The sequence below is a fragment of the Pristis pectinata genome, chromosome 3 (assembly GCF_009764475.1).
Source record: "Pristis pectinata isolate sPriPec2 chromosome 3, sPriPec2.1.pri, whole genome shotgun sequence".
Lineage (NCBI taxonomy): Eukaryota > Metazoa > Chordata > Chondrichthyes > Rhinopristiformes > Pristidae > Pristis > Pristis pectinata.
Window position 1 is genome coordinate 141,982,972 of NC_067407.1, and position 21,103 is coordinate 142,004,074.

The 21,103-nt window shown below is 53.1% G+C and overlaps 1 protein-coding gene across 2 annotated transcripts; it reads left to right on the plus strand.

Annotated features, from left to right (window-relative positions):
* The first annotated feature begins 2,461 nt into the window (after positions 1-2,461).
* On the plus strand, positions 2,462-19,656 carry LOC127568672 (tripartite motif-containing protein 16-like). Of its 2 annotated transcripts, XR_007956053.1 has the most exons (7): positions 2,462-3,185; positions 4,683-4,778; positions 6,614-6,847; positions 11,245-11,416; positions 12,969-13,064; positions 15,543-17,140; positions 17,171-19,656. XR_007956053.1 is itself a non-coding variant. In XM_052012687.1 (6 exons), exons 1-6 carry the CDS (start codon positions 2,604-2,606, stop codon positions 16,073-16,075), a joined length of 1,713 nt encoding a protein of 570 aa, XP_051868647.1. In that variant the 5' UTR covers positions 2,462-2,603; the 3' UTR covers positions 16,076-19,656. The 2 variants fall into 2 exon arrangements, 1 of the variants encoding a protein (XP_051868647.1); XM_052012687.1 differs by having other exon boundaries at positions 15,543-19,656.
* Positions 19,657-21,103: the final 1,447 nt, after the last annotated feature.

Genomic DNA, 21,103 nt, shown 5'->3' on the forward strand with positions numbered 1-21,103 from the left:
GAACTCGTTCCTTCTCTTAAACGTTCCCACAACACATCTCAGTTCTTTCATTTTCCATTTCAGCTGCTGCCGCCAGAACTTCAGACGCCACTGGACGGCCCCTTATAATTTTATTTTGTCCCATGAGCGGCCGCCAGCTTCAGACGTTCACAGAACCACAGCGCATAATCCTGAAGTACACCGTGACGAAACGCAGCGAGAATCCGCGTCCGCTCCGAACAGAGACCTGTGCAATGAACGTTTAGTCGGCGGCGGAGGGTGAACAGCCTTCTGGATTTTGAACACTCAGCTCTTTTGAGGTGAGATCTCAGCCGCAACCGGTTGAAACTGCCTGCGCGCGTTACACTTGGACGGGAGCTGGAGAGAGCGGGCGGTCACCTCGGCTCCCAGCTGGGCGAAGTGCACACATCTGGCACATCCAGATGACTGTCAGATGGTCATCTGATTGCTCGCCCTGCAACCCCCAACTACTGCGGTGGTAAAGTGGTTAAACTACCGGACATTCCCACCCTGGGGTTCAAATGTAAACACACCGGTAATCTGAAATCACACACATCAGCCCCACAGTGATAAAGTCCTTATACAAATCAATCGCCCGATCACCGATGCTCTGCAGCGGCGGAAGTTGACGTGTCTGGGCCGATACACGGGGTGTCTGAAATTTGGTTGATTCAATGGCCCAGTAAACGAGGAGCAAGAACTGGTGACCACATCCGCACGAGTAACCCGGCGGGGAGCAGTGAACGGGATAGATGCAGGGAGAGGAGTGTGTGAGTGAGGGGGGGGGGGGGGGGGTGCAGGGAGGGAGGGAGGGAGGGAGGGAGGGAGGGAGGGAGGGGGGGGGGTTGTTTGGGGCTGCAGTGAGCGCAGATGCATGGGGGGGGAGGAGGTGGGGGGAGAGGTTAGCATTGTAATTGAGTGTGACGGGAGGTGGGGGAGGGTGAGGTGCAGTGGGTGGGTGGGGGTGATGGGAGTGCTGCGAATTGACGGGGTTGGTAGATGTGGGAGGGCAGCGAGTGGGGGGGGGAGGGAGGGGAGGAGATGGGGAGGGAGGGGAGGAGGAGGGTGGGAGGAGATGATGGAGGGACGGAAGGGGGTGTGGAGGGAAGGAGGGGAGGAGATGGGGGTAGGGAGGGAGGGGGAGGAGATGGGGGTGAGGAGGGAGATGGGTGGGGAGGAGATGGGGTGGATGGAGGGAGGGAGGGGAGGAGATGGAGGGACGGTAGAGGGAGGGGGGAGGAGATGGGGTGGATGGAGGGAGGAGGGAGGGAAGAGATGATGGAGGGACGGAAGGGGGTGGGGAGGGAAGGAGGGGAGGAGATGGGGGTAGGGAGGGAGTGAGGGGAGGAGATGGGGTGGGGAAGTTTTGTATATTTTCTGTTAAATTAAGTCTCCGCTGCTAAGCGCCGGTTGTCGTGGCCGTTCCACCCAGCGCGGGTCCATGACAAAAATAAGCTGGGGAGGGGAGGGGGGAGGAGATGTGGGGGGAGGGGAGGGGAGGAGGAGATGTGGGGGGAGGGGAGGAGGAGATGTGGGGGGAGGGGAGGAGGAGATGTGGGGGGAGGGGAGGGGGGAGGAGATGTGGGGGGGGAGGAGGAGATGTGGGGGGAGGGAGGGGGAGGAGATGTGGGGGGAGGGAGGGGGAGGAGATGTGGGGGGAGGGAGGGGGAGGAGATGTGGGGGGAGGGAGGGGGAGGAGATGTGGGGGGAGGGGAGGGGGAGGAGATGTGGGGGGAGGGAGGGGGAGGAGATGTGGGGGGAGGGGAGGGGGAGGAGATGTGGGGGGAGGGGAGGGGGAGGAGATGTGGGGGGAGGGGAGGGGGAAGAGATGTGGGGGGAGGGGAGGGGGAGGAGATGTGGGGGAGGGGAGGAGGAGATGTGGGGGGAGGGGAGGGGGAGGAGATGTGGGGGGAGGGGAGGGGGGAGGAGATGTGGGGGGAGGGGAGGGGGGAGGAGATGTGGGGAGGGGGGAGGAGATGTGGGGGGAGGGGAGGAGATGTGGGGCGAGGGGGGGAGAGGTGGGGGGGAGATGTGGGGGGGGGAGGGAGGGAGGGGGGAGATGTGGGGGGGGGAGGGAGGGAGGGGGGAGATGTGGGGGGGGAGGGAGGGGGGAGATGTGGGGGAGGGGAGGAGGAGATGTGGGAGGAGGGGAGGGGGAGGAGATGTGGGGGAGGGGGGAGGAGAGGTGGGGGAGGGGGGAGGAGATGTGGGAGGAGGGAGGGGGAGGAGATGTGGGGGAGGGGGAGGAGATGTGGGGGAGGGGAGGGGGAGGAGATGAGGGGGAGGGGAGGGGGAGATGTGGGAGGAGGGGAGGGGGAGGAGATGTGGGGGAGGGGAGGGGGAGATGTGGGGGAGGGGAGGGAGATGTGGGGGGGGAGGTGATGTGGGGGAGGGGAGGGGGGAGGAGATGTGGGAGGAGGGGTGGGGGAGGAGATGAGGGGTGGGGAGGGGGAGGAGATAAGGGTGGGGGGGGAGGGGGGGAGGAGATAAGGGTGGGGGGGGGGAGGGGGGGAGGAGATAAGGGTGGGGGAGGGGAGAAGCTGTGAGCCGCCCGCCCCGCTTTCACTTTCGCCTGCCGCTGGGCTCGGAGCAGGGAGGCAGTGATGGCCACGGCCACCGTGTCGCTGGCCCGGGACAGCCTGACCTGCCCCATCTGCCTGGAGCTGCTGAGCGAGCCGGTGACGCTGCCGTGCGGCCACAGCTTCTGCCGGCCGTGCATCGGCCGCCACTGGGAGGTGCAGCAGCGCGGCGCCGGCGGCTGCAGCTGCCCGAGCTGCCGGCGCAGCTTCGAGCCGCGGCCGTGGCTCGGCACCAGCACGCTGCTGGCGCAGATCGTGCGCGGCCTGGCGCAGGGCTCGCCGCCGGCCGCCGCCGCCGGGCCCGGGGACGTGCCCTGCGACTCGTGCCCCCGCCAGCAGCCGCTGAAGGCCGAGCGCTCCTGCCTGCAGTGCCTGGCCTCCTACTGCCGGGGCCACCTGCAGCCGCACCGCCAGAGCCCGGCTTTCCGCCACCACCGCCTGGCGCCGCCGCTCCGCGACCTGGGGCTGCGCCGCTGCCCCGCCCACGGCAAGCCGCTGGAGAGCTACTGCCGCACCGAGCGCCGCTGCCTGTGCTGGGTGTGCGCCCTGCGCGACCACCGCGACCACCAGGTCAGCACGGTGGAGGAGGAGGCGGCCCGCAGACAGGTGAGGGGAGGGTCTGCGGTCTGAAGGGAGAGGGGCTGTGAGGCTGGAGAGAGGAGGGTCTGAGGAGGGGGAGGGTCTGAGGGTGTTGGGGGGAGAGCAGAGGGTGTAAATAGTGGGGATTGGGGGGAGCATCTCTGGGGGTTCTGAGCGGGAGGGGTGTGGGGGGGGGGAGTCTGGGGGGTGCGAGTCCCAGGGTGGTGAGAGGGTCTCAGGGTATGGGGTCTGAGGGGGTGGGGGGTGTAAGGAGGAGGGTCTGGGGTCTGTGTGTCCCGGGGTGGTGTGGGGTCTCAGGGGGTGGGGGTGTAAGGGTGGAGGGAGAGGGTCTGGGGTTTGTGTGTCCTTGGGTGTGAGAAAGTCTCACGGTGTGGGGTCTGTGGGGGTGTAAGGGTGGAGGGTCTGGGGTGTGTCCTGGGGTGGTGACAGGGCCTCGGGGTGTGAGGTCTGAGGGGGTGGGGGTGTAAGGGTGGAGGGTCTGGGGTGTGTCCCGGGGTGATGACAGGGCCTCGGGGTGTGGGGTCTGAGGTCGAGGGTGTCTGGGGTGCCCCCGTGTGGGGAGGGGATGGAAGAGAAGGGCTGTCCCTGGGGCAAGGAGTAATCCTGGGAATGGGTGTAGGCAGGGTCTGCGAAGGTGAGAGGGGGCTGCAGATCCCAGTTGTGGGGGGGTAGGGGTGGTTTATAGATGAGTTGTCAGATGTGGGAATGAGCAGGGTCTAGGTCTGGTGGGGGTGCTCTGGAGGGAAATGGTTGGGATTAGTAAGGAGGGAGTCAGGTAGGGACCCAGACAGGTGAGGGGCTCGGAGACAGAGCCTGGAGTTTTGGTGGGGGGGGGTGGGGAGAGTCCTGAGGGAGCAGGGCTGGAGTAGGGCGGGTGCTGAGTGGGTGGGCTGTAGTATGGGAGAAGACCTCCAAGCAGAGAGGGGATGAGGCTGAGCACTGGAAAACTAGCAGAAAGGTGTGGAGCGACTTGTATTTTAAGGTGGGGGCACCATTGAAAGGTTGGGTTGGGGTGGTGGTCAGTTCACGTACAGCACAGTATTGGGATTGGAGAGCTGTTAGAATTTGGGTCAGGATCAGAGATGAGGTATGGGTGTGAGATCTAGGTAAAGATTAGTAGCAGTTATTTTTCAAGGAAGTAATTTTTGGTTTGGGCAATAGTTAAGCTCAACCCTGAGAGGTTTGTGAAGAATTGTACATCTAATCCTGTGACCACAGTATAAATGCAAGTTATTGTTGTGCGTGCACTGGTAATCAGACCCTTTCAAATAGATGTAGTACCTCGCGTGATCATTTCAAAAACAAAGGTAACTTGGCTTCAACTCGGGCAGAACATCTCAGCAGGAAGGAGTGAGATACCTTCCCGTATGTGCGGGGGGGGGGGGCGCGGTTGGGAAGATTTTTTACTGGTGCGGTGTGACTTGGTTTTAATGCGTGGAGCATGGTTGAATGGGGATGTGGTCAGCTGGTGTGCAGACGGTGCTCACTCTTAATTCTGTGCAGAAGCTGATCATGCAACGGAAGAGGGAACTGGAGGAACATTTACAAAGCACAGCCAATGAGATTGGAAAGTGGATTCAAAACATCGACTGCATTAAGGTGAGTGTCTGGTGCAACCGCCATCAGTAACTTCTTCAACTGGTCCCACAGAAGGAGCAAAGCTAGCCACGGTAAACTGACCCATCCCAGGGAGTGAGATGATAGTGAGTGGGAGTAATCGGTTACGAGCATACAACACTGACCGTGGAGTGAGTGTCAGATGTAAGTGTAACTGAGAGGAGTGAAACTGATTGGTAATTGGTTTATTGTTGTCTGGTGGCATGGAAACGGGCCCTTCGGCCCAACTGGTCCATGCTGACCAAGATTCCCATCTAAGCTGGTCCCGTTTGCCTGCGTTTGGCCCATATCCCTCCACGCCTTTCCAATCCATGGACCTGTCCAAGTACCTTTGAAATGTTAATGTACCTGCCTCAACCACCACCTCCGGCAGCTCGCCCCAGAGACGGATCACCACTGAGAAGCTTTAGTTTGCAAGCCATCCAGACAAATTATTTCATGCATAAATACATCGTAGTGCTCCAGAAGGAAAACAGTAATGGAGTGCAGGATAAAATGTTACAGTCACTTGGACAGTGCAGTGCAGGCAGACAATAAGGTGCAAGAGCCATGATGAGGTAGATTGTGAGGTTAAGAGTCCATCTTACCGTATGGGAGGTATGTTCGTTGATGACCAGGTGGAATTAAACCTGGCTGGGGGTAACTGACTGGTCACTGGTTGAGTGATACTAACCAGAAGCAAGTCAGCAGTCAGTTGGAGGGGTAGTGGTGACTGGGGAGATGATGAACCTACTGGTGATGAGAGAGGGTGAGTGACTGACAATGGTGGTGAGGGGGTGGGAAATAGTAATAAAAATCCAAAACTACCAGAAATAGAGACAAAAGCTGGAAATGCTCAGTGGGTCAGACAGCGTCTGAGGGGAAAGAGAGAAACATACAGAGTTAATGCTTCAGGCCGAAGATTCGGAGGTGGTGAGGTTTGTCGGGTGGGAATAGGTGCCTGAGCTGAGCCAGATCAGGAGAAGGTGCTGCTGGAGTCTCTGTCATGGGAGGGTCTCTGGCTGAAGACGGTAACTGTTCCTCTCTGCGCAGACGCTGCCCGACCTGCCGAGTGTTTCCAGCGTTCTCTTGTGTTCATGAGGGGAGTTGGAAAGTTTGGGGTGGTTGAGGATGGGGGGTGGTGGAGAGCGATAAACGGCATGTGTTATGGGAAGGGGATGTTGTCTTCCTAGCATGCACAGCATGGCAGCGTGGCAGTTAGAGCGACGCTATTACAGCACCAGCAATCTGGGTTCGATTCCCATCGCTGTCTGTAAGGAGTTTGTACGTTCTCCCCGTGTCTGCGTGGGTTTCCTCCGGGTGCTCCGGTTTCTTCCCACATTCCAAAGACGTACGGGTAGGTTAATTTGGGTTTAAAATAGGCGGTGCAGACTCGTTGGGCCGGAAGGGCCTGTTACCATACTGTAAGTAAAATTTAAAAAAACTGTATCACCATTTTTCCGTAACGTGAAGTCACATCATCTGCGAGCTTAAATAAAAATGACACGCAAATTCCGTGAAAGCGAATTTTTATTCCCTGCCTCGAGTTTTTTGGTGGTGATTTGTGAATTTGCTAAGGGCGAATTTCTGTTACTCGAACTGCCGTAATACGGGTATTGCCTGCGTTGGGGTTGTGGAGGGAGGGGAGAGTGATGGTGCCGGGGGAAGTGTGGGCGGAGGAGTGACCCTGGGGAACACCGAGTCCCAGACCTCCCAGCAACCAGGGAAAGGCCGTCGCCTGAAACTGCTGGAGATCTCCGCAGGTCTGTCCTGCCCGGCCCAGTGTGGACCTTGGGCTCGTCCACGGCAGCGCACGTTGACGGTGCCTCTCCTTACAGGAGTCCACCCAGCGGGTGAAGGGCGACACCTTGGCCAAGTTCAGCGAGTTGATCGGCGCAGTGGAGGCGGCGCAGAGGGAGGTGGTGGGGCTCATCGAGCGGGAGCGGCAGGCCGAGCTGAACCGGGCCGAGCGAGTCAGGAAGGAGCTGGAGCAGAAGTGGACGGAGCTGAGACAGGAGAAAGTGCGGCTGGAGGCTCTGTCCCAGATCGATGACAGCATCGCCATCTCACAGGTGGGAGTGCCGGCGGGGTGGGGGCTGACCCCCGCCCCCCCAGGGAGCACTGGCACCGGGGGAGTGCAACGAAGATATTTTAAAATTCGTTCCTTGTCCTTTCCTGATTCAGCAGCGAGGTATTTGCAAACAACGGAGGCACTGTTGAAAGTTATAATAAAATGACTTTATTGGGGTTATAGAAAGACTACTCACTTCACTGAAATACAGAATACTTATCAACCAATCGATCAATGAACCGATCTAATCCAACGCCAGAGGGAACCCCAGGTGTCCGACAGCCTCCTCTACTGTTTTTTTTTCTTTCTGGCTCTCCCGCATCGACCTATCTCTTTGCACTGGTCACTACTCCAGCCTAAAGCGAGATTCCAGTTTTGCATAGAGTAGCACCCCTTTTTTTAATACCTTCAAAACCTCTACCCGAGTACCTTTCCATTGTACATGGTATTTTCTCTTGTGACCTTGGGCCTAGGCACATAACCCAGAGACAGAGACATCAGGTTTTGCAGAAAACCATGTGTTTCACCGTTATCTGCTCCCAAGGCTGTGTGCCAGGACTCTGGTCGGTTCTCAAAATATTCCCACATTGTGAGCTGACCCTGTGTTGTGTTACACGCTGCACACACCAAGGAGGAATCAAATATCACTTCTGTAAAATTTAATTCTCTCCTTACACTCCATCCCTTGATTCCTCATTAGTACGTTATAACAACAAAAAGAAAATAAAACCCTGCAAATCGATTATACCATAGATGTTTAAACAGCGGGATTACCATAATGAAGGTTCCACACGGGTAATAAATCGTACAACACAGGAGAGGCATGGGGCTGCAGTCACCAAAGCTCTCTGCTTATGGCAGTAAACTAAAATAACTTCCACTACAAGCACAACTAATGTTACGATTACAGCAAGATGCAAAAGGATCCTAAGCCAGGAGTGTATTGGAATTTCTATTCCCCAATTCCAGAATTGGTTCCACCAGCTCTGACCCCCACCCCCCCCCCCCCCCCCCCCCATCAGTTCAATCATGTATTACCTGTTTCCCACATATTACTCAGTGTAACTGCACTGTGTGATGAATTGACCTGTACGATCAGTTTTTAAGACAAGTTTTTCACTGTACCTCGGTACAAGTGACAATAATAAACCAATACCAATACTAACCTATCTAAACCAATCTTTAAGTGTGGATGGGAGGTAATTCAGACGTTACATGTTTCCACAAATCCTCGTCTCTTTCTTTTGCTCTGACATTCAGGGAATGTGGAACAGTACAGCACAAGAACAGGCCATTTGGCACACCATGTCTGTGCTGAACACAGTGCTGAACTAAACTCAACAGGACATTGATAGAATGCAGAGCTGGGCTGAGAAGTGGCAGATGGAATTCAACCCAGATAAGTGTGAAGTGATACACTTCAGGAGATCAAATTCGAAGGCAGAATACAAGGTTAATGGCAGGACTCTTAGCAGTGTGGAGGAACAGAGGGATCTTGGGATCCATGTCCATAGATCCCTCAAGGTTGCCACGCAGGTCGATAGGGTTGTTAAGAAGGCATTGTAGTGGCTAGCTACACACCACGAAATGAAGACACAGAGTCGCTGGTTTTGAAATCAGAGGTCGAATGCCGACCCGGGGCGCAGTGCGCCTTTAATAGCCGAAAACTTCCCGCACTACAGTTCCCGCGCTGACGTCACGCACCGGTCACCTGACCTTCCTGCATGCGGGCGTTCCCAGTCCAATGCTGGGGAAGAAGGAGGGCCCCGCGCTATCTTGGATTGGGGCCTCCGATGACGTCGGGAGCCGGTTCGATGTTGGTGCGGTGAGTCGCTACAGCGTATGGAGTGTTGGCCTTCATTAGTCAGGGTATTGAGTTCAAGAGCCGTGAGGTGATGTTGCAGCTCTGTAGAACTCTGTTTAAATCACACCTGGAGTATTGTGTTCAGTTCTGGTCACCTCATTATAGAAAGGATGTGGAAGCTTTAGAGAGGGTGCAGAGGAGATTTACCAGGATGTTGCCTGTATTGGAGTGCATGTCTTATGAGGATGGGTTGAATGAGCTAGGGCTTTTCTCTTTGGAGAGAAGAAGGATGAGAGATGACTTGATAGAGGTGTACAAGATGATAAGAGGCATAGATCGAGTGGATAGTCAGACTTTTTCCCAGGGTGACAATGGCTAACACGAGGGGACATAATTTTAAGGTGATTGAAGGTATAAGGGGGATGTCAGGGGTAAGTTTTTTTTTTACAGAGTGCTGGGTATAACCTTGGCAATGGGAATGTTGGTCTGGGAGTGGGCACTGACAGAGGCTTGCTGATATTTTTTCCCAGTGAATTTGGAGGATTTTGTGGAGACTGTTCATGGCATTTTTTCTGGAGACTTGAGGTGCCAGCTGTAGGTAGTCCAGGACTCGGAAGTGTATGGGAGGGCAGGGCTCACTGCTGCCCCGTGCACCAGGTGCTTTGTGCCAGGTCACTTACCCTTCCAGTGGGTTTGGAGGAGTTTACGGAGAGGATTAGTGAGGGAAGACACCACGTGAAGGAAAGATTTCAGGCTTATCTGTAGCCAAGTTCCCTTCACGGTTTGAGTGTGCATACACAGAGATGCAGCCACTCACATGCGCACACACATGGACCCACAGAGAGGAGCACACAGACACGTATTTCCACACATGGTTCCCTGAATGTGGGCTATTCCCTCAGCACTGCACGGAGCCACCACTGACCTCTCTGGTACATCGTATGAAAATCAAAAATCTGCAGAGGTCGGAAATCTGAAATAAGAAGCAAAAATGCTGAAAGCACTCAGCAGGTCATGCATTGTCAGTGGAGAGCTGTCTCCAAGCTCAATGCTTTGGACTGGTGCCTTTTCCTGGACTGAGGAACACATTGTCGTCCAATGGACACATTGCTGCCTTTTGGATTTGATATCAAATTCAGCGAACTGGTTCAGTTATGCTGCTGGTTATCCATCTGTCATAGTCTCTCAGTTTGTTTTCCCCCACTGTCTGATCTCCTGGACAGTTCCTCCAGCTCTGATCTGCATTCCACAGCTTTTAAATGTCCCTTTGCTTTTCTGTCTGTCTGTCTCTCTCATTGCCAATTGACCAGATGTTCCATTAGCAGCTTATTCTCACAACAACTCTCGTCTCACAATATCAGAGATATTCACGTTGTCGTATCCACCCTTTACCCACCTCCTTTGCTTCTCGAATCTGACTTGTTTCCTCTTGTTGCCAGTTCTGACAAGGGGTCTTCAACCTGAAACATTAACTCTGTTTCTCCCTCCGCAGATGCTGCTGACCTGCTGAGTGTTTTGGTATTGGTTCATTATTGTCACTTGTACCGAGGTACAGTGAAAAACTTGTCTTGCATACCATTTGTACAGATCCATTCATTACACAGTGCAGATACATTGAGTTAGTACAGAGTGCATTGAGGTGGTACAGGTGAAAAAAAGGGTACAGAGTAAAGTGTCACAGCTACGGGGAAAGTGCATTGCAGGCAGACAATAAGGTGCAAGGTCACAACATGGTATTTTGTGAGGTCTAGAGTCCATCTCAACATATAAGGGAACCCTTCAATAGTCTTATCACAGTGGGATAGAAGCTGTCCTTGAGCCTGGTGGTACATGCCCTCAAGCTCCTGTATCTTCTGCCTGATGGGAGAGGAGAGGAGAGAGAATGACCTGGGTGGGTGGGGTCTTTGATTATGCTGGCTGCTTCACCAAGGCAGCGAGAGGTATAGACAAGAGTCCAAGGAGGGCAGGCTTGTCTCCGTGATGTGCTGGGCTGTTTCTACAACTCTCTGCAGTTTCTTGCGGTCTTAGGCAAAGCAGTTGCCGTACCAAGGCATGATGCATCCAGATAGGATGTTTTCTATGGCGCATCGATAAAAGTTAGTGAGGGTCAAAGGGGACATGCCAAATGTCTTTAGCCTCCTGAGGGAGTAGAGGCGCTGGTGAGCTTTCTTGGCTGTGGCATCTACCTGGTTGGACCAGGACAGGCTATTGGTGATGTTCACTCCTAGGAACTTCAAGCTCTCAACCCTCTCAACCTCAGCACTGTTGATGTAGACAGGTGCATGCACACCGCCCCCTTTCCTGAAGTCAATGACATTGAGGGAAAGGTTGTTGTCATGTCACCATGTCACCAAGCTCTCTATCTCCTTCCTGTACCCCGACTCATCGCTGTTTGAGACACGGCCCACGACGGTGGTATCATCTGTTTTCATTGTTCTCTGGTTTTGTTAATGGTACCTTGTGGTTGTGGTGCTTGTGGTGGCCTGCGGTAAAGTTCAGTGCCAACTTGGCACGTAGAGTTTGTTATCTGCATTCTCTGTAGGTAATTAGGTTACTGAGGGCAAAGTCCAGCCTTTTTTTGTTGTTGTTTACAGGAGTATCTGGATTTTAACGACATTGCAGAGAATCCTGCCTCGCCACCATTAACGACCAGCCTGGACGCTAAACTTGGCAAGGTGGAGAGAGCTGTGTCTCGGCTCTCCGCCCTGATCAAAGATCACGTCCAAACTGCCTGGACAAAGAACCTGGAGAACATTGGCTCAGCAGGTCAGTCAACCAAAGCACCCACTGAGATCTTGAACAACGTAAATTGTCCAGGTTGATGAGGGTCAACTAAATCCTGAGTACATACCGTACGTCCTCAACTGCTGCCTGTGTGTTGCACCTTACACTGGGAGCTCTTTCAGTCATTGACTCCTTGATGAAGTGAGGGAGCTCCCAGTGTGAGGTGTTAGAGAGGGAGACAGAAACAAGAAACACAGATGCTGGAAGAACTCAGCCAGTCAAGCAGCATCTGTGGAAAGAGTCATAGACTCATGCAGCACGGAAACAGGCCCTTCAGCCTAACTCACCCATGCTAACTAAGATGCCCATCTAAGCAAGTCCTATTTGCCCGTGTTTGACCCATATCCCTCCAAACCTTTCCTATCCAGATACCTGTCCAAGTGTCTTTTAAATATTGTACCCGCCTCAACCACTTCCTCTGGCAATTCATTCCAGATACGTACCACCCACTGGGTGACAAGGTAAACCCTCAGGTTCCGATTAAATCTCTCCCCTCTCACTTTAAACCTACGCCCTCTAGTTCTTGATTCTGCAATCTGGGGAGAAAGATTAGGTGCATTCACCCTATCTATGCCCCTCATGACTTTATACACCTCTATAAGGTCACCTCTCAATCTCCTATGCTCCAAGGAATAAAGTCCTAGCCTGCCCAACCTCTCCCTGTAACCCAGGCCCTCAAGTCCTGTCAACATCCTCGTAAATCTGCTCTGAACCCTTTACAGTTTAATGGCATCTTTCCTGTAACAGGGTGACCAAAATGGAACACAATACTCCAAATGTGACCTTCTCAATGTCACATACAACAAGAGAAACCAGTCAATGATTTAGGTCAGCGATCCTTCCTCAGACCTGAGGGAAATCCTATTGGCGAGGTGGAGTCTGTTGGCCAGAAGACCATTGAACGGCAACATCAGTTCCCTTCTGGGAGGTGGTGCTCATCTTCCATTTCCCTTCTTGGTCCTTCTCAGCCTGAGTTTGGAGAAGGATCCTAAAGACGCTTCCCTCCCTCACCACTCTTGATGTTTGAGCCTGGTTGGGGAACACTGACTGCTTGGGGGAATCAGCCAAGCTGCCTATCGATAGCCACACAGCCATGTTCCAGAGTCCTACTGGATCGATTCAAGCTTCACCCCAGTGTCCAGCTGTGCAGAGCAGTTGCCTTAATACATTAGAAAGTTTAGTTGAGTGATTTCTTTTGTGTAATAGCAAGGAGTTTGGTCACTTACAGCTCACTTACATCAGCACACTTCTCCTCCTGAATGTGAGAAAGCTGCCTCTCTGTATTTCAGTCTGGGTTCAATGATTCCACTTGAAATCAAGAGCAACTCTAGAGCTCAACATTGCTTTTATTATCAACTAACTCTCGTTGCTTCTCAGAGAGGCAGACCTGCAAATGCAAGACGCACGTCACTGAGGCAGAGTGGCCCTGTGTAGGGAGAGCTTCGCTCTGTCCCTGACCCGTGCTGTCTGCATCGGGAGTGTTGGTTAGTCAGAATCCTTTTGCATGAAGCCACCTGTTTACCACCTTCCACAGATGCGGAGGAAACCAGTCTGACTCCTTCGGTGAGTGCAGCCCTCCAAGAAGAGCCACTGCTTCCTGAAACAAGGAGCCGGGAGGATCTCTTGCAGTGTGAGTAACATTTTGCCTCATCAGTTCACACCAGGTTGGGGTTAGGGAAGGGGTTCCCAGGGAGACAAGACAGCACATTGAGGGAAAGGGGCAAAGGGCAGGGATGGGTTTGGAGGGATGGAACAGGTTGAGCTGGGAGAAGAGGTGGCAGAGGTTGTAGTGTGAGAGGTTGGGGAAGAGGATGTGCGTGGGGGTTGTGGTGGGGGCAGTTGGAAAGGGATGAGATGGGGCATGTGGGTGTTGGAGAGAGGGGGGAGGAGTTGGGGGGAGGTCATGCAGAAATAGGTTTACTTTTTGTGGGAAACAAGCACTCGGTTAAATACTGAGGCTCAAGGCAACTCCAAGCAGGTTCCAGATTTTGCTGTTGCTCAGAGACTGAAATGGTCCTACTGAGTGCCCTTCCATCCCTGCTGCAGAGTGAGTATGTCACCCCAGAGCAGACAATCTGCACCCTGTCACTATTTTAACACTGAGATAGATGCACAGAGTGGGCACTCAAGGACGAGGAGCACAAGAGACTGCAGATGCTGGAAATCTGGAGCAACACACAAAAAGCTGCAGGAACTCAGCGGGTCGGGCAGCATCTGTGGAGGGAAACGGACAGTCAATGTTTCCTGTTGAGACCCTTCATCTGGACTGGAAAGAAAGAGGAGGTATTTTATACTGGCTATCTCCCCTCTATTTCCAGTCCAGATGTAGGGTCTCAGACCAAAACGTCAGCTGTCCATTTCCCTCTACAGATGCTGCCTGACCCGCTGAGTCCCTTTGTGTGATACTCATGGACTGGGCGCAGGACTATATATATGGCCATGGAGATCTGACCTGTTCTTGGCGCCACATCATTGCCTGATCATTGACTCCTCTGTAGTACAAAAGACTCTGCCTTCACAGGCGTCTGGGATAGAGAACTCCAAAGGTTCACGTTGACCTTGGCACGGGAAGAGGCTGTTCGGCCCATCATGTCTGTGCCAGTCGGTAAAGGTTTGCCCAACTCCCTCCCAATTCCCAGCACCGTGTCTGTGGCCCTGTAGGTCACGGGTTCAAGTACAATCCAAGTCCTGTTTAAATGTGGGGAGGGTTTCCACCTCTCCCACTCTTTCAGGCAGTGAGTTCCAGACCACAGCACCTACTGGGTGAAAATGGGTTGTGACCCTTCCAACAAATCTCTGCTTCTTGGTTTGGGACCTGTCTGCCAAGGGAACTTCATAAAACTCTGGTTGGGCTACATTTGGACTATTGCATTCAATTATGGTCGCCCCATTATAGGAAGGATGTGGAGGCTTTGGGGAGGGTGCAGAAGAGGTTCACCAGGATGCTGCCTGGGTTGGAGGGCACGTGATATGAGAGGAGATTGGACAGACTTAGGTTGTTTTCTCTGGAGCAGCGGAGGCTGAGGGGAGATCTGATAGAAGTTTATAGGGTTATGAGAGGCATAGATAGGGTAGACAGTCAGTACTTTTTTCCTCAGGGCCGAAATGTCTAATACTAGAGGACATGCATTTAAGGTGAGAGGGGGAAAGTTTAAAGGAGATGTGTGGGTTAAGTTTTTTTTACAGAGAGCAGTGGGTGCCTGGAATGTGCTGCGAGGGGTGGTGGTGGAGGCAGGTATGATAGAGGTGTTTAAGAGGCTCTCAGATAGGCACGTGAATGTGCAGGGAATGGAGGGATACGGACATTGTGTTAGCAGAAGGGATTAGTTTAGTAGGTTTTTAATTACTAGTTTAATTGGTTCGGCACAACATGGTGGGCTGAAGGGCCTGTTCCTGTGCTCTGCTGTTCTGTGTTCGCTCAGTGGTGGCTTTTTATTCTGAAACTATATCCCCAGTTCTAGACATCCTCAGATGGGGGCACTGCCCTCTCAAACCCCCAGGGGATCTTGTGTTTCAGTGAGAGCACCTCTCATTGTTCTATACCCCAGAGAATGTTGACCGAAACTGTTCAACCTTTCCTCACACGGTAAATGTATGTTTGACCGTGATAGAGAGGCTGTCTGGAGCAGGTTGCTGAGCCCAGGACCTCAACATTGACTTTGAGGATAAGGGGACGGTCATTTAAAACTGAGGTGTGCAGGGATTTCTTCTTCTTGAGGAAAGTGGTGACCCTCTGGTGGCTCGATCAACTGCGGTATTTAAAGAGGAGCAGAGAAAGTTTTGAAAGATCGGGGAATTGAGGGTGATGGGGAACAGGCACAGAGGAGGTGGTGAGGCCTGGGGTAGATCAGGCATGGACATATTGAATGGCGGGGCAGGCTTGAGGGACCGAATGGCCGACTCCTGCTCTATCCTGAATGGTGCTGAGTTCCCGAATGTCACCGGCACTTCCCCTGCTACCTCTGCTCCGATGAGAGGAGAACCTTTCTGTTCCTCTTCTGCACAGGGACACTCCCCAGTGAGCGTAGAGCGTCACCATTGTCAATGTGGGATGGTTGCTGTGAGGATTGAGATGTTTCTTGTGCCTGACTAGCTGTGTGTCCTGCAGATGGCTGCCAGCTGTCGCTGGATCCCAGCACGGTGCAAAAGGAGCTGTACCTGAGTGATGACAACCAGCGAGTGACCAACATCTACCCGAGGTCAGAGGACTATGAGCACTGCCCTGAGAGGTTTGACGTGTGCTCCCAGGTGCTGTGCCGGGAGCCCCTGAGTGCCGGCCAGTTCTACTGGGAGGTGGAGCTAAATGATGGAGATGCCATGATTGGGATCACCCATGCCCAGATCCGCAGGAAGGGGTCGGACAATTGCTGCATCCTGGGACGTAACCCCTTCTCTTGGTGCGTGGAGTTCTGGTACAACAACGTCTCGGCCTGGCATAACAACGAGGAGACGCGGCTGCAGGTGGGGAGGTACGGGCGGATCGGTGTGTGCCTGAACTGCCCAGCCGGCACACTCACCTTCTACGGGGTCACCGAGCAGATGGCCCTCATCCACCAGTTCTGCGCCTCTTTCACCGAGCCCATGCACCCAGCCTTCTGGGTCTACTGTGATACAACTCTCAACATCTGCCAGTGTCCTTAAACTCTGGCCCTAACCTCGGGAGCCCTTCACAGTGAAGCACTTTTCCAATGTGGTCACAAAGAAACAATGTGATAATCAGCTTTTTTTTTCCTGCGATCTCTATCAAGGTATAAACATTTGGCCCGGATACCAGGGAGGGCTCCCCTGCTCTTCTCCTGGGTTTACCTGAGATAGAAGGCAGGTCCTCCTCTGAAAGACGCCACCTCCAACAGTATTGGGACTGCCCTGGGAATAAATAAACAGACAATGCTGGAAATTCTCAGCAGGTCAGGCAGCATCTGTGGAGAGAGAAACAGTTAAGTTGCAGAGAGGATTGGGGAGGGATGGATAGGGTGAAGAGGATATCTCTGGTAGGGTGAGACCAAATGGGTTAATGTGTCAATTAGAAGCAGATTACTTCTATGCCTGTGTTATGTGTTTCTTGTAGCATAGCAGTGGGATGTGCCCAACAGGTCAGGCTACACTAATGGAGAGAGCAAAACACGTGGATGATGTACGGAAAGGGGCAGTTCTGATATAAGGAGAGAGAGAGAGCGAGTTCCCTAAAGTTGGAGAATTCGATGTTGAGTCCAGAAGGCTGTACCAGGCCCAGGCGGAGGACGAGCTGCTGTTCTACAAACTTGCGTAGGGTCTCGTTGTGACTGTACAGGAGGGTGTCTGTGATGTTTGTGGCACAGTGTTTTGCTCTCCATTGCTGGAGGTTTGTTGGGACTGGCAGAAAGAAGAGTGGAGAAGGATGAAGGATTTTGCTTTGGGGTCCATCCACACTCTCCATGACCATGACTGTGGAGTCCTCCTGAATATTCAGGATGGACAAGCAGCGCTCTCGGGACAGACCCATTGGTTCAGCCTGTCCTTGCCCCACCCAAACGTTTCTTCCTACCTCGACTCCCTTATCCCTCCCCACTTACGTCACTGACCCTCTTGTTGCCCTCCAGCTCTTCAACACTCTCCAGTTCCTTGGCCTTAACTGGTTCACCCTCAGCATGGACGTACAGTCCCTCTGCACCTCCATCCCACATCAGGATGGTCTGCGGGACAGTACGTGAGGGGTTCACGAGGCAGGTTGGGCCGCGTGAGGGGTTCACGAGGCAGGTTGGGCCGCGTGAGGGGTTCACGAGGCAGGTTGGGCCGCGTGAGGGGTTCACGAGGCAGGTTGTGATGCTTTGTCTGCGGTTCTTCCTTGAACGGAGACCCAACCAAATCCCCTCCACCAGTACCACTCATTTGCCGGCTGAACCTGTTCCCACCTTGAACAACTTCTTCAACTCCACTCACTCCCCCCAGATTAAAGCTGGAGCTGTGGGCACTCAGACGGGACCGAGCGACACCTTCTTGTGCCATACGTGAAATAGTCCTTGTTCCCCTCCCCCAGCCTCTGCTACATGGACCACTGCAATGGTGCTGCTTCCTGAACTCAATCTCCATCTCTTTTGCAGCCAACGTCCACCCTGCTGCCATCTTCACACCATCCATCTGACTCTTCCCTTTCTAGGTCTCTCAGTCTCCATGTCAGGGGACAGGCTGGTCATCCACACCCACTACAAGCCCACCTCAGGAGACAGACCGGTCACCCACACCCACTACAAGCCCACCCCAGGGACAGGCCGGTCACCCATACCCACTACAAGCCCACAGACCGCCAAAGCTACCTTGATTGTACTTCTTCCTACCCTGTCTTATGCAAGGATCCCATTGCATTCTCTCAGTAGCTCCAGTCTGTTGCATTTGCTCTGTTGATGAGACTTTCCACACAGGTGCCTCTGAAATGTCTTCCTTCTTCCTGAACCATGGCTTCCCCTCTGCCATTGTGGGCAGAGTCCTTGATCACACCTCTGCTCTGACCCCCTCTCCGCTGGTCTCACCTTCCACTCCATCTCTGCATAGAACAGAATGTCCTTTGCATTTCTGCCCCCTCCAAGGTTCCGCCACCAGGCAGACATTCCCCTCCCCTTCCAGCAGCTCATGGTGATCACTCCATTTACGTCTCCCTGGTCCACTAGTCCATCCCCACTAATCACTGCCCATCGTACTCAGCAGCACCAGTCCTTTCACCTCTTCCCACCATCCAGGGACCCACTCAGTCCTGCAAGGAAAGGCAGTGGTTCAAGTACACTTGCTCCAATCTCGTGCCGTGCAGTTGGTGCTCACTGTGTGGCCTCCCTGACACTGGAGAGCCGAGACACAGATCGGCTGATTGTGTTGTGGGGTATCTGCATTTATTCAGCAGGAGGGATCCTGGGCTTCTCGTTACCTCTCCCGTTAAATCCCCATCCCACCCCCATCCTGATGGAGAGATTGATGGGTCTCGACCTGAAATGTGGACTGTCCATTTCCCTCACAGATGCTGCCTGAGTCCCTCCAGCATCTTGTTTCTGCTCCAGATTCCAGCATCTGCAGTCCCTTGTGTCCCCATCCTGTCGGTCTGTGACCTTTCGCACTGTGAAGAGGCCAAATGCAAGCTGGAGGATCAGCACCTGGGAACGTTGCAGCCTTCTGGACTCAATACTGAATTCTCCAACTTTGGTGAAGTCACCCTCTTTCTGCATGTATCAGAACTGTCCGTCTGCCAGTCATCCATCTGTGACTTGGACGTTTCTCTCTCTCTGGTGCAGACTGGTGTGTTGGGCATGTCCCGCAGCCCTGTTGTTGGCAGCACAATGCAGACAAAGCAGCATGATCTGCCCCTAACTGCCTCATGAATTGATCTAGTCTCACCCTATCAGAGATATTCCCTTTGTTTAACCTGCTTCTCCCCAACTTCTCTCCCACTCAAAGCGAACTTGTTTTCTCCCTCAGGGAGACAAAAGCCTGCAGACTGGAGGGCAACACACAATCTGCCGGAGGAACTCAGCGAGTTGAACAGCATCTCTGCAAGGAAAGGAACTGTCGACGTTTCGGGTGAAATTGTCAGTTCCTTTCCCCCACAGATGCTGCTCGACCCGCTGAGTTCCTCCAGCGGATGGTTTGTTTTCTCTCTTTCCCACTTGTGATGAAGGGACTTCAACCTCAAGCATGAACTGTTTTTCTCTCTCCACAGATGCTGACTGACTTGCTGAATGTTTTCAGCTTTTTCTGTTTTCAGATTTTAATCATCTGCGGTTTTTTAAAGTTTTATATTCAGTGCAGAACAACGTATCTATCTATATCTATTGGTGTTGTATCCAGAATATTGGCATTGAAGCCTCATTTCAATAATATCAAGGGTATTCTCTGATAGCAGTTAGCGTAGCGCTATTACAGTGCCAGCGACCTGGGTTCAATTCCGGCCGCTGCCTGTAAGGAGTTTGTACGTTCTCCCTGTGTCTGCGTGGGTTTCCTCCGGGTGCTCTGGTTTCCTCCCACATTCCAAAGACGTACAGGTTAGGAAGTTGTGGGCATGCTATGTTGGCACCGGTAGCGTGGCGACACTTGTGGGTTGTCCCCTGAACACTATGCAAAAGGTGCATTTCACTGTGTTTCGATGTACATGTGACTAATAAATAAATATCTTGTATCTTACATACCGCAGAGATTTCACTGTGTACTGAAGCTTTGGTCTGTCCTGCCAGTGAATTGAATAAATTTCAATGTGCATCATGCATTGCAAGAGTTGTTTTGCCTCCTTTCTTGGTTCTGTGACCTCTCTGTAGACCACGCTGTCTGTGCTGGGATCTCCCCTGTAGCTCACTTTCCCGGTGCTGGGACCTCCTCTGCTGGCTCGGCATCTGTTTCCTGTTGTTCTGCCCTGAGCGACCGGGAATCCCTCTGTATTCCGGGAAACCAGGGTCTAGTTTCGTTTTTCTGTATGCAGCCGCTCCCTGCCTCCCTCTGCTGGTCGCAGCCCTGAGCTCGGATGTATTTTCGTTTATTTCTCGGTAGGGGGTGAATCCTCATGACCCAGTGTGGGCTCCTGTTGGGCCCATGAAGTAGTTGCGGTTCCCAGTGGAATTCTTGTGGCATTGGAGTCGGGGAAAGGGGTGACACAGAAGAGAACATTTATAGTACTAGTGGAATTTCAATTTCCCAAGTGTTAACTGGGATTGCCTCAGTGTAAAAGGCTCAGAGGAGGCAGAACTTTTGAGCTGTATCCCGGAGAGAGTTTTGATACAAAATGTAGACAGACAAATGGGAGAAGTGGCGTTACTGGTCTTGGAGAATGGAGCTGGTCAAGGGGAGGGAATGTCAGTGGGGGATCATTTTGGAGATAGGACACACAGCACAGGAACAGGCCCTTCGGCCCACAATGTCTGCACTGACCATGATGCCAGATTAAAATAATCCCTTCTGCCTGCACATGATCCAGATCACTCCATTCCCTGCCTGTTCACGTGCCTGAATAAAAGCTCACTGAATACACCTGTCGTATCTGCCTCCATCACCACCCCTGGCAGCGCATTCCAGGCACCCACCACTCTCTGTGTTTAAAGAAAACTTAGATATCTTTATTCATCACGTACATCGAAACACACAGTGAAATGCATCTTTTGCGTAGAGTGTTCTGGGGGCAGCCCGCAAGTGTCGCCACGCTTCCGGCGCCAACACAGCATGCCCACAACTTCCTAACCCGTACGTCTTTAGAACATGGGAGGGAACTGGAGCACCCGTAGGAAACCCATGTAAACACAGGGAGAACATACAAACTCCTTACAGGCCTCTTGCCCTCCTCATCCCCTTTAAATTACGCCTTAAAGTTATACACTATTATTTGACTTTTCTACCATGTGATAAAGATTCTGGCGGTCCCCAGTTGATGCCTCTCATAATTTTATAAACTTATATTGAGTCTCGCCTCAGCTTCCGACGCTGCAGAGAAAACAACCCAGGTTTGACCAACTCTTTTAGCTCATGCCCTCTAATCCAGGCAGCATCCTGGTAACTTCTTCTGAACCCTCTCTAAAACCTCAACATTCTTTCTGTAATGGGGCGACTAGAATTGCACACAATACTCCAAGTACAGCCGAACCAAGGTTTTATGAAGCTGCAAAGCGACTTATACTCTGTGCCCCGACCAATGAAGACAAGTGTGCCACGCATCTCCTTCACCAC

Excerpts from the sequence above, each read along its gene's own strand:
- LOC127568672 (XM_052012687.1), top strand. The coding sequence starts at position 2,604 with ATGGCCACGGCCACCGTGTCGCTGGCCCGGGACAGCCTGACCTGCCCC. Across the intron at positions 4,779-6,613 it reads AAAACATCGACTGCATTAAG|GAGTCCACCCAGCGGGTGAA; the intron begins GTGAGTGTCTGG and ends CTCTCCTTACAG. Across the intron at positions 11,417-12,968 it reads GGAGAACATTGGCTCAGCAG|ATGCGGAGGAAACCAGTCTG; the intron begins GTCAGTCAACCA and ends CACCTTCCACAG.